The 18,091-nt window shown below is 46.5% G+C and overlaps 1 protein-coding gene across 1 annotated transcript in view; it reads left to right on the top strand.

Annotated features, from left to right (window-relative positions):
* SH3TC1 (SH3 domain and tetratricopeptide repeats 1) overlaps window positions 1–18,091 on the top strand; it is a 43,506-nt gene that overhangs the window by 9,991 nt on the left and 15,424 nt on the right. The window contains exons 5-10 of the mRNA XM_063310444.1: window positions 333–474; window positions 4,259–4,332; window positions 8,230–8,434; window positions 8,950–9,080; window positions 10,831–10,951; window positions 11,506–13,298. Of these exons, the coding sequence (XP_063166514.1) occupies window positions 333–474; window positions 4,259–4,332; window positions 8,230–8,434; window positions 8,950–9,080; window positions 10,831–10,951; window positions 11,506–13,298 (2,466 nt within the window). The remainder of the gene's footprint in view (window positions 1–332; window positions 475–4,258; window positions 4,333–8,229; window positions 8,435–8,949; window positions 9,081–10,830; window positions 10,952–11,505; window positions 13,299–18,091) is intronic.

Raw genomic sequence — 18,091 nt, 5'->3', positions numbered from 1 at the left:
AAGAAAGGTAGTGTTAGTACTCATGGTTTTGGTTCCCTGCCTGGACAACCTCGAAGGGCTGAGATCTCCCTTGTCTGACTGCTGCCCTGGCTGTGGCTCTTTCTCCTGTCTCCCAAGGTCATTCTCACATCCCACTACCTGGGGTAAGATACGTTTCTGCTCTACCGTGGGAGGAGCACTACCTCCATCGTGGGGCCTCTCTCCTCCTCCCCACCAAGTAGTATTTAAAGCACAATGTTACTCTTTAGGGAACCACAACTGGGCCTGTTTTCTAACAACCACAGAATGCTACCCCTGTTTCATGTGGTACTTCCCCCCCACCCCCGCTTAAGGTGCCTCTTCTGGGTTTTGCCCTGCGAACGTCGTCAGCGCAGCCAATCCAAGAGCTGCGGGCCAGGCAGAGTCGGCAGCTCAGGAGCAAGCCCACGATGGCCGCGGCACAGACGTCTCGGAGCCCCTGACGCCTTTCCACCAGTAGGTACCTGAGCTGCCTTGCAGAACTCTCTCTCTCTCTCTCTCTCTGGAAGGGACAGTGTGCACGTGCCAATACATCCCCCAAGTATTTTTCCTCCTATGGAATTGCTGGTTTAGAATAAAAATAAAGTCTCCCGCAAGTCACTCACTCCTGGGGACTTCCTGGAGACGCCCGCCTATTTTCCTGGCAGCCACCCTGAAGGCTGGCAAGGGGTTCTGCCAGGATGGCTGTTTCAGCTTCCCAGGCTGGTCCCAGCCCGGCCCTTCTCTGGAGGGCTCCCTCCCAGGGCAAGGAGATTGGATCCTCGCCTGCGGAGCCTGGGGGAGGCCGGAGAGCTGCTGGGGCTCTTTGTACAAAAGCGCCTTCTAAGCCCTGCATTCATCCCTGGCTACCAGAAGGAGAAGAACCATATCAATCTTCTGTCACAGATGGAATGCAAGGAGCCTGCTGCTCATGCATTGGATTATTAGATGAGATGAAGCCTGGAAATTATACCACAGTGATTTATGTTAAAACTTTAAACCAAAATTTCACTTGAAACTCAGACATGCAGTTATGTGGACAATTGTCTCATTCCAGACAACTGTATAAATACACCAATCCAATATCTTATTTGCTGGCCCTTTTGCTGGAGCCGAAGCCCCTCTGATTCTGGGTCGACGGGGCGCCTCCCTCCCTCTCTCAGCTTCCTGAACAAAGCAGAGCTCGTTTTTCTTTGGAAATCCAGCCCACTGATGTGGCATCAGGATGCCCCACCAGTCTTCTGCAGCACCCAGCCTGGGTTTCTTTCCAGGCCTGCAGACCCCCGACGTCTGCTCAGTTCAGCAACGTTTCCCACTGAGCATCTTTGGCTGTGGGCCACTGACTGGGAGGGTGCGACCCGCAGCCCACCAGTCTCTACCGGGTGTCTCCCATCAACATGACCATGCAGCTGTTGCAGAGCCCTCCTTTCCATTTTTTTTTTTAAATTCGCCCTCTTCCCTCAACACCATCCTTCGCAGGACAGCCTTGAACCAGCCCACGGATGTGTGGCCTTGCGGGACGGGGTGGGAGGAAAAAGGCCACCGTGTTATTGTTATGGAGCAGGACTTATTGGACTTGTGATCCGCTCAGGCGCAGAGGCCCTGGTCTAGAACCTGCGGGGGGGCAGGTGGGGACCGCAGCAGTCGCCTTGAAGAGGGACTGTGGAGAGTGTTAGCAAAACATGAATTGAGCCGGGGGGGCGGGCAGGGAAGAATAGGAAGAGACTCTGCTTGGACTCTCGCCGAGGGGGAGAAGGACAAACACTGTCAGGCTTTCAAGATTTTGTTCTGGCAGCCTCAGTCAATAGGGTTCTAGTGTTTCTGTGGTGTCCATTTCCTACCTGGCCTACCTCAAAGGGCTGACCCCAATCTTGGCGCTGTTTCCTGCTTCTCTGGGTGTTGGTTGCTTCAGAGCCCCCCCTGCTCTGAACTTTCTCCCCCTCTTTTCTCATTTATACAATATATCTGATTTTTGTTTTGATTTTTTTTCGCACCATTTTTATAGCATCGAAAGAGGAATCTGATTTCAATTTCAGCCTTTACACTGGTTAAGTGTTATCCCTATGATTTATTTTACTTTGATGAAAAATTGAAGATGGTCACATCTGCAGAACAGAGCACTGAAGGAGCTTGTTCTTTATCTGCCCAATCTTGGAAAATTAATGGAATGTCTTCATTAGTCTAAACTTGGGGAAATAATTATTAATATTAAAATGTTAAGATTGAAAGTGAAGATCATCCTCCCCAGAAGGATGTTTAAACAAAAACTAACAGTCAAAAAATTTAATGATAACTACATTTGTAACCAAAGATGGTCAAAATATTAGTTTCTGCATTTAGGGAATGTGTGGACAGGTCACCTGCCCCAGTGACACGCACTTCCGCAGCGCATGTGTCCACCTATTAATCCTCCATATGTCAATGGCGACTGCCATCCTGGAAGTCCCCCAGAGGGAGGCCCTGGGAGGTCAGGGGAGGACAGGCCCTGTGATGGAAGGGGGTGTTAGAGTTTGCTGGAAAGCGTTTGGCCCGAGAGATCAGAAAAAGCACACCAGTCATTTCTATAAAAAATAAATGTATTTACAGAAAGCATAAAAACATAAACAGTTCATATCCAGATATCCTGGATAGGCACAAAAGCTTTACAAGCTCATATTTACAAGCTCAGACACACACACACACGCTCTGAGTAGGACTGGAAGGAAGGCTGTGTAAAAGGAAACTGAAACAAGTCCAGGCAAGTTCCTTTCACAGGCAAATCAGCAGCTTTTCCTTATATGGTCATTCTTTTCACACCCCAACCTGAGGATACTTAAGTTTGACCTGCTTACCCTGCCAGAGTGATTTGTTACCATAGTAACTTAGTGGCTTGCTCCTTGCAAAACAAGGAAATACCAACAGGGGAGGTGATGTGGTGGATTCCAGCGAGGGGGCTGGTTCCCGGCGGGGGAGAGAGCATTCCAGAAGGAAAGACGACTTCACAGCCCAGACCAGGTGGCCGGGAAGGTTAAGAACTGCCTTGAAGCCCCTTTGGGTTATTTGCTTCAGCTTAGTGCAGTAGCCTCAGTTTGGCAAGATTCTGTCTGTAGGATGGGAGCAATAAAGAACTGGAGTTGGAATACTGTCTCAGCGACATGGTTTCTATCCCTGGCAACCTGACAGCCCCAGGTGTTTGCCTGGCTGCTCTGGGCCTCAGCCAATGGTGGTGGTTCGCTTCCAAGAACATTCAGTGAGTCTTGCTGCAGAATGAGCCTGTTATTTCTCCGAACAGCAGAACCGGAAGATCTTGATGGGAATGGAAGGCACTTGACAGAGGACACCAACTCCTTTTCACAAAGCCTTAGAAGGCATCAGCTGGAGGGACCTTCTAGGTCACTTAGTCCAATCCCCTTCCCAGGACAGGAATCCCTTAAGACATTACTGACAGGTGGCCATCGAAACGTTACAGCAAGATGGAGTCCCCCACTGCTTTAGGCAGACTGTTCCTCTGTTCAGCAGCTTGTACCAGCCATAATTTCCTCCTAATGCTCAGCCTGAATCTTCTTTTAAATTTCAACCCATTCAAAACCTGCTTTCAGTTCCACCAGAGATCAGATCCAGTCCTCCTGCATGTGACAGTTTTTAGATATTTGGAGATCCCCATCTCGTCTCCTCTCAGTCTTTCCTCTTGCAAGGCAAACGTGTCCAGCTCCTTCAGTTCTTCTCAAAGGACTTTGTAGCCTTCTACCCTAACCTGAACCTGGTTATAAGTCCTCATGTGCTTTGTCATAAGCTGGTCTCTTGAATATTTGAGCATAGCTTTCTTGCAAGTCTAAATTTATCATCAGAAGTGGGATTACTCATAAACCACATTGTTTTGTAAGAAATACTGAAATGTTTTATGGACAGTTCTTTAAATTAAAATGCTCAATATAGCATTGCTTATTTTTTGTTGGGCTATGGCTAGGCTTACTATGTTTAGCTGCTTCATTGCTAATTTCTTCTGAATAATCTGTTTCTATCAGTTTTTAAACCTTTACTTCTTTGGGGGGGGGAGCTTGTGTTATATATGTGGGAGAGAGAATTGTCAGGAAATTAAATTTAGTAAATTCTGCTCTTTCCCCATATTTTTTCAGCTGGTGCAGTTTCATTTACATCGGTTATACAGTAATAACGATTTATATAAAATGAGTGCTGAAACAATCCAGTGATTGAGCTTATCTTCAAAACATTACAGTGATGCCATTTATGGTTTGCTAAATATATTTTCTTGAACTTGTAGATGGTTTCTGAAAGCAAACACAGCATCTGATGGTTTTGCCAGTATAACTGCACTTCCAGCTACAGATGAAGCTGGTAAGGAACAACAGTTAAAATTGGACATTTAATTTCTGCTTCCATGACCTCTTCACCATAACATGTAAATGCTGCCAGTTCTCCACTCGACCGCCCTCTCGCCCCAATGCCCATGGCACTGTGCTGGGATCCCCAGTTGCCTTTGCCTCCTCCACCCTCCAAACTCTCTGAGTCCTCCTCCTGGTGCTGCACGGGGGCACCACGGTCCTTCTCCCCCGTTGCCTGCAGTCCGTGGCCTTAAGCCACAACACCAAGCTGGTTCTCCTCTACTGTAATTCCTCCAGCTAAAATCTGCTGCTTTTAATGTGAAAGAGAAAACCGCATGGTATGCCTTCCTTGCTATTCACATTCCCCAGACAGTTTCTGGGCTACTAAAGTGAACAGAAGCATGAAATATCATCCACAGCAGTAGGCACCAGGGCCATCTGCAAAGAGGGGCACCCGTGTAAACCGGAATCACCGGAAGCCATGAGGTCAGAGAGAAATTAGATGTTCACACAGATCGTGAGAGTTGCAGTGAATCAATATGTGAAGTGTTAGACCATTCACAAAGCAATATTTACATTAATTCACATGCTACTAAAAATCTGGCATTAACACTTGCAATATTATCATTCTTACTACTACTAATAATACTCAAGGAGTGGTAATTTCTGACTGGACTGCCCCCCTCTTTGAAGTTTCTGTGCTCCAGGAAGCCATTTTGACATCAAGTAGAATGCCCTTTTGTGCCCCTCGCCCCCTCCTCAATGCCTGAATATTTTATTTTCTTTATTTAATTTTCTATCCTGCCTTTTATTGTTTTTTATAAATAACTCAAGGCAGCAAACATCCCTAGTACTCCTTCCTCCTCCTCCTTTCCCCACAACATCAACCCTGTGAGGTGGGTCAGGATGAGAGAGAGGGACTGGCCTGAGATCACCCAGCCGGCCTTCGTGCCAAAGGTGGGACTTGAATTCACGGTCTCCTGGTTTCTAGCCCAGCACCTTCACCACGAGACCAAATTGGCTGTCTTATCAATATTTACCAATATTGCCAAGTATTTGTTCGTTTGTTTGTCATATTTTTATTATCGCCCATCTCCCCCACTGTCCTAACAGTGAGACACACACTGAGACGAGGAGTAGTACTCTAATGTTTATTACTGCTACATAAACAGAATCCTAACAAACTGAATAAGCGTGGGAAAAACCCAGATATATAAACCCCAAAGGCTAAGGCGGGCCTGATCTGTGTCTCTTTGAATGGTTGCTTAATTCCTCAGTACTACGCATGCACTTTACAGCCTGGATGGGAGCCCCCTGCTCGCCATCCTTACTCATGACACCCACTCCCCATTACCAAAGGCTTAAACTGGTAGATGCAGAGAGGCAGCTGGTGCCCCAACATCCTTCTGGCATGGGTGCCTTACTGCTTCCCTCTCCCTTGGCACCCTGAGCGGGAGCTGAGCCACCTCCAGGGCTAGGCAGGACGCCCCGAGGGATTTTGAGCCGTTTTGAATTCAGACCTTACAAGGAGGGTCACCAACTGTTTCTCCCTCTATGCCACTGCATGCAAAGGTGATCCCAGAGGATGACAGTGGTTATGGCCAAGAAAGCACCCCCAGGGCGATTTCACTGGGATGAAGATATGACTGAACAGGCCATAGAAAAATTCTGTTTAAAAAAATGGCTCAGACAAGCAAATGAAATACAGAAATGGTTTCTGGAGAGAGATTAGCAAGCAGGAGAGCTCGAAAACAGCTGACTGGACACTGGACACAGAGCTAGGAAGGGCCATAACATGGGGGATGTTAGAATCTCCTTGTTAGAGAGAGAGGTTTCCAGAAGTGGCCCAAGCAATGAATAGAGAAGGTACTGGAGAGATACTCTAGAGTGAGAAGTCAGATGAGTATCATCATCCCCATCTGGATGGTACCTGGCTGTGTGTCTCTGGATGAGGGTGTGAGGTTCCAGCCAACCTCTGACTCAGAAAACAAAACTCTTTCTGAGTCAGAGGGGGAAACAGAAACTTAACAGGCAGAAACTGGGAAAACGAAACCCAGAGATGACTCAGCAGTACGGGAAAAGTCACAGATGCTGACTGGCCAGTCTTCAGAGGAGGATTTGAATCCTCCAATCAGCACGCACAAAAGATGTGCCAAAAAGCATGTGAAGGAGAAGGCAGCCCGATTGGCTGCAGAAGGGAATAGGCATGCAAAGGATTGGCATAAAAGGCAGATGCACGAACACTGACCCTTTGAGCTCACAGTTCCAGCAGAAGAGTCCTTACCTGCGTCGGAAACCTCGTCTGTAGCTGGAAGGGAATCGGCGACAGTGTTTCCTATTGGAGAGGGCTTGGATCCTGCAACCGCTGCCACAAAGGATCTTCTCCCTGCTGAACCCAGCAACCTCAGCCTCATGTCCAGCTTCGGACCTCTTTGTCGTCATTGTGTGCATTCCAGGCAGGCCTCCAGCCTTGGTTTGAGTTTCCAGCCTTGTCCAGAGTCTCCAGTACAGCTTTGTTGTGCTTTTGACCTTCAGCCTTGCCTTGGATCTCCAGCCCAGACTAGCCGCGCCCCGGTTGCCCAACATTGTTCAGGAACTTCAGATCTATCTTGTTGCGAATCAGGTTTTCAGCCTTGTCTAGAACCTGTGGTCCAGTCCGGTCATGTTTCAAGCCCTTTGACTAGTCCAGAACCTCCATTCCAATCTAGTCTTGTGCCAAGCTTCCAGCCCAGTCCAGAATTTTCATCTGAGTCCAGCCTTGCTTTGAGTTATCAGCCTTGTTCCGAGTCTCCAGCCCAGAGTCTCCAGCCCAGCCTGAGTCACCGAGCCCAGTCCAGTCTAGAGTCAAGCCTCATCCAGTGGGTCTAGTTCAGTCTCGCCCAGTTTCCCAGTGCCAGCCTAGTTCAAGTTAGTTCCAAATCACAGACAATCTTCTCCAGTTCCAGTGGTGCCATGTGCCCTAGCTTCTTCCAGTCTTCTAGCTCCTGTCAGCGAATCCCACTCCACTGTTTTACCACAGTCTTCTCCTGCAGCCTTGCTGGTTTCCTCGTTGTTACCCAGTTGGTCTTGATTGGAACCAGCCTATTTATTGTAAATAGTTATTTAGTAAATAATTATTTAATAAAGAGTGGTTTTGATAATAAACCTGCCTGGCCACCTCATAGTCTGAACAGGACAGAGACCCCCCCTCCCTGGCTCCATGTGGATGCTAAATAGCCTAAGGGGAAGCCTTGAGCTCCACAGCCCCTTGCAGCAGAGGGGCTCTGTCTCTTCCACCTTGCCACCAACAAGAATCACCCCCTTTGATGCACAGTTGTGCCCCCTCCCATCCCTTGGAAGTGATCCAGAAAGATACCATGATCCAGAGCTGCTAGGGGATCAAGTCACATCAGAACTGTCGCCCTCTTCCTGTCCTGGTCTCATCAAAGGTCATCCATGAGCATGATCAGGGTGGGCTCAGTGGATGACCTCAGGCCTAAGGCAAGACTGGGGAGGCCTCAGATGCAGCAATCGTTTCCTCCTGGGCTCTCCGTGGGTACAGTCCCACAATTATAAAGGGAAGCTTGAGGACCAGGCTATATTGATCCAGTGTTCTATAGCTCCAGCTGGTGACCGGTGTGTAATGGATGTAAGCATGAAAAAGCTGACCCCTGAAAGTCTCTGAAAGGGGCACATCAGCTCGAGCTGTTTGGTCCTGTCATAAATTATTCCTGGGTTCCCATCTGGCCTTTTTTTCTGGTTATGAACTTCTTTGCAGGGGATAAGATAGGCTAAGAAATATGCTCCCTTTTATGCCGGGTACCCACCATAAAATGACCTCTTGTTTCTATTCTTACTGTGCATGAAATTTGTAACACTAAAATTAATATCACTGACGTGTTTGATGTCTTCTAAATTCTGTATCATCCAGCCACAGGCGTTTCTGTCGCAGTCATTAGCCATGAAAGCGTTGTACCGGACGAAATTACTTTCCAAAAAGGAGATGAAATTGAAATTATTGGCTATTTTATGAAATGCATGCCTTGGTTTGTGGGAAGACATATCACTACTGGCCAAGTTGGTTTTGTGCCGAGCAGTGCTGTCGAGCCTGATGGCTTCATGACCATTGTCCCAGAGTAAGTATCATTCAGGATGACAAACAAGGCAGAAAAGGTTCTTCTTGGACTGTGTTGGTAATAATGGAGTAGACCTCTTGGCCACGATCTGCACCCCCTTCCCTGCATCTTGGAAGATGGGAGGATGAGAACCCTTGGTGAGCCCGTGGGACGGCAACCTTATGATCAACTAGCACACTTTCCTTAAAAATAACGACTGTTTCTCCTGATTTTGTAAAGTGCAAGGCTGAACATGCCGTTGTTAAAATGAAAAAGATGGCAAAATTATTTATGACCAAAATAGTTTTTTTCCTATCTCTCTGTAGGCCTTCATATCGTTTTGACATATTTTTAATTTCTCTTTCACCCAACCTATCTCCAATGCTTTTATCTTCTCATCTCCTATTTTTCCTACTTTTTCAGATTGCTGCCTTCCTCCTCCTCCTCCCCCTTTTTTTGGCAAGGAGGACTTGCCCTGGAAATCCCCTTTGGGCTCATCAGTGTCCTAATATTGCCCTATTTTATGCCTTTCTCAGACTTCCATACCTGGATTTCTTCAAAGATGATGATTCTTCTTTCATGAAAAAAGAATCCCTTTTGGAGGATAACCTGATGAGGCTCTTGACACAAATGTCCCAGAACAGCATTTGCAGCATCTATCAAATAGGTACGCAGTTCCAAGGTTTTGCAGCTCCCTGAGTAGAATATAGGTGCAAGGCTTCTGGGTGCATCTTGGACTTTCTGTAAAAAGAAAAATACAAGTGGTTGCATGGACTACCAAGTTATAATATTTAAATTATAAACTTAATTTAACTCAAGTAACTGAACGTGCATGAATTTAAAGATTCAATAATCTGAATAATTCAGCAGGATGAAGCTCAAGTGTGAATGAACTGAGCAGTCGGAATCTGATTTCTCTCAATCTCAAAGGATTTAACAGATCATTTCTCAACTTTTGTGTGATTAAGAAAAACTGGAAGGTCTGCATTTGCTGCCAGTGCACTTACTTTCAGTACATAGAGCTGTGTGTTACCCTGTTTATCTGAAAGGAAGCTGGGCCTAAATTAAGGATGATTTTCCCCCAAAGTAAGATGATAAATACATGATAAACACAAGCAGAACCCTCCATGGTACCCAGCTTCCTAAGGTTTTTGTCTCCAATTGAAACCAAACTTGGAGATTCCCCCATCACCAAGCCAGTAAATATGTGTGTGTGACACACTTTGTCAGCACCTGATCATTCGAGCATTCACACAATCACAGTCAGGAGGCTGGGATTCCTTTAACTGTTTTAATTAAGAGTAATGAATGGTACAGAAGGCAAGCTGCGAATAAAGAGTTCCTGCTCAAACCTAACTTAAAAACTACATTCTCTTAGTTAGTCCCCTTTCCCATGAAACCATGTCACCCCCCCTCCCATCCAGATGGTATTCCTGGCATATCTCAACCCCGTGTCCTTGATGTCCGCCATAGCCACAATAAACCACTTCACACTCCAACTTCACACCCCCTCCCATCTGGCGACACGGAGGCCATTCCTTGGAGAAGGAAATGATGGCAGATGCTCCGATAAGGGTTTCTGTGAAACCTTTGATCGGAGGGATCTGACACACTTGTCTTTTGTGATTCTGGCTTTTAGCATATGCATAAGGCCAAAATAACAACAGCAAAAAATTATACTGTGTTACTGTTGAATGTTTAAAATTAATTACCTGTAAAATTAATTAATTTTCAGGTACCCATCAACACACATATAGTCACACATCCACACACACACACTTTCCTTCCAGCAGAACCAACCAAAAGGAAAAAGAGAACCGGTGCTGGGATGGGACAGCTGCAAGAGGGCAAGAGAGGAAATAGAAAGGGGGCATAGAGATGAGGTGTGGGGAAGAGGTAACTGGACAAGGAAGCAAAGGAAAACTAGAGACAGTACACAGAGAGTTAAAGCTTGCCAGGCAAGCAGGAAGGCTGAACTGCTGTGGCTGCTGTGGCCATTGCTTCTGCCTCTCTCTCTGGACTCCTGAGATCCGGAGTGGGTTTTCTCTGCAGCAGAATGGATGGAGCCCCTCCCTTTTTCAACTATGGGGTGAGAATGGGAGGGGAAAGCCCTGGGAACACCCCCCCAAGGCCCAAAGTGCTATTTTTAGGCTGATCTGGGCCTGAAAGGGCAGGAGGAGGAGCACGAGGCTTGGGGAAGGGAACGGCTCTTCCTATCCCTTTTAACACCCCTCCCAAATTCTCAAAACAGTCCCAAAACTTGGCATCCCCAGGTGAAGTCCCAAGTTGTCACATAGCCCCCTGCTATGCACTGGAAGTGGAATTCGAGGCTCCGTAGGGGGCTTCCAGCAAAGGGTGGCCAACAAGCCAAACACAGTCTGAATGACGCTCTCATCTCTCTCTCTCTCATCCACCAGATGCACAGGATGATGCCGGCCTTCAGAAACCTTGCGAGCCAGGTAAAGGGTGCAAACGTCCCAGGGGGTGGGCACATCCCCTCTTTTCAGGCATAAAACAAGGTGGAAAAGGAAGCATTGGGCTGACAGATGATGCATGATGGAAGCTTTACTTTGTTCTATCTATCTATCTATCTATCTAAAAAGAAAGATAAAAACTAATACAAACTAGTAAAAGTAAGAAAGAAATCAGAAAAAAGTTAAAAGTGCAAAGAAAGGGAAAAAAGTAAAAGAAAAAGAGTAAAGAAAGGGAAAAGATACAAAGAAGTCCTTCTGATCTTCTTTATAGCAGTTGTAAGTACAATTATAAATTTACCTTTTTCTCTAAGGTTACAATATAACTCTCTCCTTTCTATAATCTATCCTGTCTAATCATCAAAACCATAAATCGTAAGTTCATTTTTTTATGTTTCACACAAAAAGTCCATAAGGAGCTTCCAGTCAGCAATAAATATAGATATTGCCTTTACTGTGATCAAAGGCTTTGCTAGATCTCCATTAACAATTATTTGTGCTTTCTGTGAAGTGTAAGTCAATCTTACCCATTTTATAAAGTTCTCTCCAAAATGTGTGTCTTCCAAAACCTTGAACAAGAAAGCCCGGTTCAAATTGTCAAAGGCCTTCTTTGCACCTAAGAAAATCAACGCGGAGGTTGCAAGGCTGTCGTCCTCTAAGGGAAACAAACATTTATCTCTGTTTTTGCTTTTTTAGCATAAGTCTTGCAGCCCTCCCCTTTTTATGTCTTTCAGAAATGCCACATTCCTTCTTTAATAAAAGGGATGGTCCAGCCCCATGCAGAGCGGTGCGGTCACTAATGAAGATGAAGGACTTTCAGTCAACGGAGGATCAGGAAAAGCAGCTCCCCACTTCTGACAGACAGGAACCCTCCATTTGGCAGGAACTTCGTTTCTGTGTGTGCCAAGACGGTGCTTCTGGGCCAGAAATTCCTGATTCGTTATTGCTGTTTTTGAATCAGGAAGGCTACAAGGCGGGCTTTGGAAGCCTGTACGACCCTTCGTTTTCCTTTCTCAAGACACTGTTCCGTGGCGATGCCACTGAAGAAGAGCTGGTGAGTTACTTGGCCCGGGCCCGGGCAGCTGCCAGGCAAGCAGGCCTGGCCCGGGCCATGATGCGGCTCTGCTATCTGCTGGGAAGAATGAGCGCCCGGAAGTTCAAACTTTCTCAGGCTCGAGTGTATTTTGAAGAAGCTCTGGCAACTGGACGAGGGGACTTTCATGACCTCCACCTTATAGCTACTCTTTATACCAATCTAACAGGCATTTACCTGAAACAGAAGAATATGGAAAAAGGGGCTTGCTTTCTGGACAAAACTGCTTCTTTGCTGATGGGCATGCCCAATGACTTGGACAGCACCGAGATGGCATTGGATATCTTGAAATACGCTCTGAAAAGGGCTGTGCTCAGCCAGAGCAGCAATGCAGAAGCCAGAGCCTGTTTCCTGCTGGCAAAGCATCACCTGAGCTTTAAGCGAGGGGAGGAGGCGCTCCCCTTCCTGGAAAGGCTGCAGCAGCTGCTGAACAAGGGCCGGGGGTTGCTGAGCGGGAGCGCATCTGTGGACTGCTATGCAATGCTGGGCCGGCTCTACAGCCGGCAGTGCCTGCCCCACCTGGCGCTCAGCTGCGCCAAGGTGGCCTCTTCTCGCAGCTCCTGCACTTTGCTGGAGTTGTTCAGAAGCATCGATTTAGTGTTAAGAAATGCTTCCAAGCTCCACAGTCCCACACCTGTGGGACAAACACACCCTTCCCAAATGGCATTCTACCTCAGAGAACTGCTTCATGCACTGGAAGGTAGCAGAGGAGGCCAAAAGCTGCGCAGCGTCGTTTACTATGAACTTTCTCAGCTACACAGCCGTTATAAGCAGTATGAAAAAGCAATTGGCTACATGGAAGAAGTTCTAGACCTAAACTCATGTGCAAGTGCGGAAGACACCGTTAACCACTTCATTTTCCTCAGCTGGCTCTACATTCTCCACCAACAGAATGACGTGGCCCTGCACATTTTAAATGCTGTCGCGGAGTCTGCCCGGAGCACCCGCCAGCAGTTAGGTGTCATCCATAACATGGCTGCCATCAGTCTGAGGCGGATGAACTGCCCCAGGCAAGCCGCCAAGAGCTATTTTAAAGCCCTGAGCATTTCTAGAGAGACTGGAACCATAGCCAGTGAGGCAGTGGTTTTGGCCAACCTGGGGATCTTGTGCCTGCATTCATCTGCCCAAGGCCTGGGAGAGCATTTCTTAATCAAAGCCATCCAACTCTTCTCCGAACTCCCCAGCAGAGAATGCGGCGGAAGCTTCATTGCCATTCTGCTCAGGCTGGGGTGCCACTACGCCAGCGGGATTCATAAGGATAAAGGGCGGTGCTGTTATGAATGGGCCTTCCTGGTGGCAATGGAGCTTGGTGACGTGGGAGGTAAATACATTTCTTTGGTTCAGAGTTAGGATAAATGATATTTTGAAGCTTTTTCCCGGCTACCAAGGCGAAGGGTCACTGCCCAGAGAACTGGGAATAAAGCTGGATTTCCTCCTGTCCTTCTTTATCTTGGCCCATTCCTTTGCTGTCCTTGAGGTTTCTTTAGAGTTGGAGGACGTTGCTCAGGTTTCTTCTGTCTACCTGTTCAGACACAGGTTTCAAGACAAGGCTGCTGCCTTTCGTCTCTCCTTATGAGATGGAACCAGCAAGGGACAGAAGATCAGGAAGAGTCCGTGGAAGCTTCTGCCTTCTCCTCTTCCTCCTTCTCCCAACTGTTATTCCTATTCTTACTGCTCATGACCTTCAATACTCAAAGGACTTGGTAAACTTCTAAAACTTTGTAAACTCCTCTGGTTATGGTTTTGAGCAGGGCTCTGTGTAGAGTAAGGCTGAGTTTCTCAGTTTACATCCCAAGCCTGTTATGATCTGCATGATGAGTTTTTGGTAAAGAGGAGGAGGAGAGAATACTTAGGTGGTATCCACAAGCTTCAGAGCAAGAATTCAGGAGGAATCCTGCTCCAGCTTGGTCCCACACATTTGTAACCAGAGACAGACGTATGAACAGACTCTCCTATTACATGAGCAGAAGACACGGGTGTACATCAGCCCATAGGAATAACTTGCCTGAAGTAAAAACATGATTTTCCAAACGTCCCTAGCACACTTTGCTCCTGAAACAGCAGTTGTGAGCATTCACAGCTTGTTTGTTTGTTTGTTTCCAGAATTTCTGCTGTCCATGGACAAATGCTTCATACATTAATTTGCTTTTGCTGATCACATGAGTCCTGTGATTAAACCCAGAAATGCCATTAGGAAAATGACTCGACATTTAGCAATTTAGATTTAATTAAACATTTAGTTTAAGCAAAACATCTGCATGAATGCTCTTAACTTCTCTTTCTAGAAGTGTGAGCAGGGAGGGAGAAAGGCAGGCCAAGGAGATCCATTTCCAACCTTCAGTGGCTCACCTGCTAGTTATCTCCCAGGATGCTTCTCTCCCTTGCACTCTGTGATTCTTTGCAATCAAATCCTTGATGGAAACAAATTGTGAGGACATGACACTGAATTCAGTAAGCAAAAGTAGCAGCAACAAGAGATGGAAAAGCAATTGGAAAAGCAAAGGCGGTTTGTGCCAGACACAGCTCTCTTCCAGGGAAAGGAGGTCCAGTGTTCTCCCACAAGGCGCAAAAGTGTGTTTGGAGGACGCTCACAAAGTAAAGTTGGTGTCCTGTTCAGACTAAGCACCAGACAGGTTATCAAGAATATTCTTTATTAAATAACTATTTACAATAAGTAAGTCCTTAATATGCAAAACTGGGTTAAGCAAGCCCAACAGGGCCGACTGGATCCAACTGAACATGAAGGCTGGAGGCAAGAGTTCTCAAACTGGAACAATACTGGAATGACACTGACGCTGAATCTCTGACTCACTGGATCTGGGACCAGGACTACGAACAACAGACAGGGATGCGCTGAAGACCTGGAGCAGGACTCAAACTCAGAGCAAAGTTAGACTCGACTGGGGGTTCTAGACTAGGCTGGGTACACTGAACTGAAGACTCGAAGACAAGGCTTGAAACTGGAGCAAGACTGGGCTCGACTGGAATCCCCGGACTAGACTGGATTCTCTGGACTGGAGACTTGGAGCAAGGCTTGGAACCTGCAACTAGGCTGGACTTGGCTGGAAGCCCTGGACTAGGCTGACAACCAGATCCTGAACATTATAGGTGTGAAATTCCAGAACACAATGGAGCATGCAAAGCAGAGGTGAGCAGGACTGAAGGCAACTGGCGGTGCTGGAATGTCAAGGCAGAGTTTCACATCTGGAAGCAAGGCAAAGGCTGCTGGGCACAGCTGACGCTGATTCCTCACTGGCAGCAGATGCAGGATTCAATTCATCTTTGGAGTGGAGCTCAAATGCTGGTTCCTCTTTGGCCACAGACGCTGACTCCAACACCGGTAAGGACGCTTCTCCTGAAGCTGCAGGCTTAGAGAATCGGTTGTCTCTGGCAGCTCATGCTCTGCGCAGCTGCCTTTTAACCCAATCTTTGGCCTGCTTGGAGTCTCCTGCAGCCAGTCAGGCTGCCTTCTCCTTCGTGCACTATTCAGCCTGTCTCTGGCACACACTGATTGGTGTATTCAAATCCTCCTCTGGATCTTGCCCAATCAGCGTTGTAGATTCTTCCTGCTCTGCTGAGTCATGGTGGAGTTTCATTTCTCTGATTCCAGCCTGGTAAGTTTCCAATTCCTCCTCTAACTCAGAACTGGTTTCACTTTCTGAGTCAGAGACAAGCTTGGTTCTGACAGCATCCCCCTGCCCCCCAGGATCTCCCTCCCTCATAGATTTGGGGCCTGGTCTCAGGGGGTTACATAAATGAAATTGAGCTACTTTCTTGCTGCATGGACATCAGAAGCCGATTCCCAAGAGTTCTCCTCGGGGCCGTATCCTTTCCATTCTACAAGATATTGGACTTTGCCTCTCCTCCTACAAGAATCTAGAATTTGTGAAACTTCATACTCTGGTTCCCCATTAATGTACATGGTCAGCCGAACCAACCTGAATTTTCGCAATGGACTCAGAGCAGCAGCAGGGACTAATAGAGATTGATGAAAAAACAGGGTGTATCTTCATGTGTCTAGGTAACATGAGGCGAAAAGCCTATCGCTTCAATGGGAAATGGCCACACAAACTGGTGATCAAACTTCTTGGAGGGGCAAACTGAAGGTAAATTCTGGGTTGATAGCCACAGGTAATCTCCAACTGCCAATCAGCCACCCTCTTTCCTCTTGTAATTGTCTTTAGCTTACTCCAACTGATTCTGCAATACCTGATGACAGGCTTGAAGCTCATCCAAAAGTTGGTGAGAAACAGGAACCGATGACTGTAGTAACTCTAATGGAAATAAGCGAAGATGGAAACCATAAGTGGCCATAAAAGGGGTGGTTTTAGTTGATGAATGCACTGAGTTCTAGGCAAATTCCATGAGAGCCAAAAGCTCCACCCAATTGTCCTGCTGATAGTTAACATAACACCTATTGCTCTAAGGTGGCGTTAACCCGTTCAGTCTCTCCGTCTGATTGAAGGTGGTGAGAGGATGAAAGGTTTCCTTGGATTTTAAAGTTTTGGAGTGCCTTCCAAAATTTTGCTATAAATTGCACTCCACTATCTGTTATAATTCATTTGACCAGTCCATGTAGGTGAAAGATGTTCTGTATATATATATAATTGCACAGTTTCTTGAGCTGTAGGTAGTCCTGGGCAGGCGATAAAATGCACCATCTTGGTTAAAGTATCTATGACAATGAGGATAGCTGTGGCTCCATGAGATCTGGGTAGATCAGTTATAAATCCATTGATATTGCTTCCCAAGGTTTCTCTGGCGTTGGGAGCGACAATGAGAAGTCCGGAGGGTTTACCCATCTGATTCTTTGCCCTCCAACATTCCGGACAAGAAAGGACATACTGTTTCATTTCATGCAACATGCGAGGTCACCAAAATTCACATGACAAAAGGTTCAAAGACTTGAAAAATCCAAAGTGATCTGCGACAAGGTTATCATAGCACCAATGAAGTATTCCTTCCTGAAGTTCCCCAAGGGGAACATAATATCAACCTTGGAAGCATAGTACTTCATTGTTCCACTTCCATAATGCTGCTTGCTCAGCTGGAAGTTTGGGCAATTCTTTTTCACAAAGGGGTCCCTTTTGCTGTTCCTGTAGTTGCAGGAGTAAATCCCCACTGTCTTGAGTTGCAGTGAATTTTTCTACTGGAATTACTCAGTAACTCAGGCGAGGCAGTAAGGGAAGAGACCCCCACTCAGGGCATTGGCTCTCTGGTTCTGTCCACAAGGAATATACGTGACCTTGAAGTTAAAACATGACAAGAACAATGACCAATGAATTTGGCGTTGATTCAGATTTCATGCCGTCTTCAGATGCTCCAAATTCTAATGATCCATCCTTACTTCGATTACATGACGTGCTTCTTCTAGGTGATTCAGCACACTTCAAAAGCCACCGTAATGGCAAGTAATTCTTTTTCCCAAATAGTATAAGCCCCCTTTGCCTCCGACAATTTCCTTGAATAGTATGCACAGGGGCACAAGACGCTGGTCTCCATGTCCTTTTGCAAGATAATGGACCTCATTGCCACCTCGGAAGCATCCGTTTTTACAAAGAAGGGTCTATTTGGATCAGCATGCCTAAGGATGGGCTGAGTCAGGAAGGCAGCCTTGAGACCCTGAAAGGCTTGCTCCTCAACCTCACCCCAATGAAACCGAGATTTTTTTTGAAGCAGGTTCGAAAGCAGAGTTGTAAGCTTTGCCAACTGAGGTATAAAAGTTCTATAATAATTCACAAACTGCAACAGCCTCTTAACATCCTTAGCTCTCTGGGGAGGCTGCCAAGATTGCAAGGCTTCAACCTTTTTGGGTTCCATTGCCAACCCAGCATGGGATATTCGATGCCCTAGAAAGTCTATGGTTTCATTGGCGAACTGACATTTTCCCAATTTGGCATATAAATGGTTGGCTCAAAGACATTGCAAAACTGTTTGCACATGCTGATAATGATCTGACATGGAAGAGGAGAAGATCAAGATGTCATCGACATAGATTATTATATTCTGATCTAACAGGTCCCAAAATACATCATTCATGAAGTGCATGAATACACCAGGAGCATTCGACAATCTGAATGGCATGACTGTATACTCATAATGTCCATACTGGGT

The sequence above is a fragment of the Candoia aspera genome, chromosome 8 (assembly GCF_035149785.1).
Source record: "Candoia aspera isolate rCanAsp1 chromosome 8, rCanAsp1.hap2, whole genome shotgun sequence".
Taxonomy (NCBI): Eukaryota; Metazoa; Chordata; class Lepidosauria; order Squamata; family Boidae; genus Candoia; species Candoia aspera.
The sequence above is the reverse complement of the archived record's forward strand: the minus strand, read 5'-3'. Positions and strand labels throughout refer to the sequence as shown.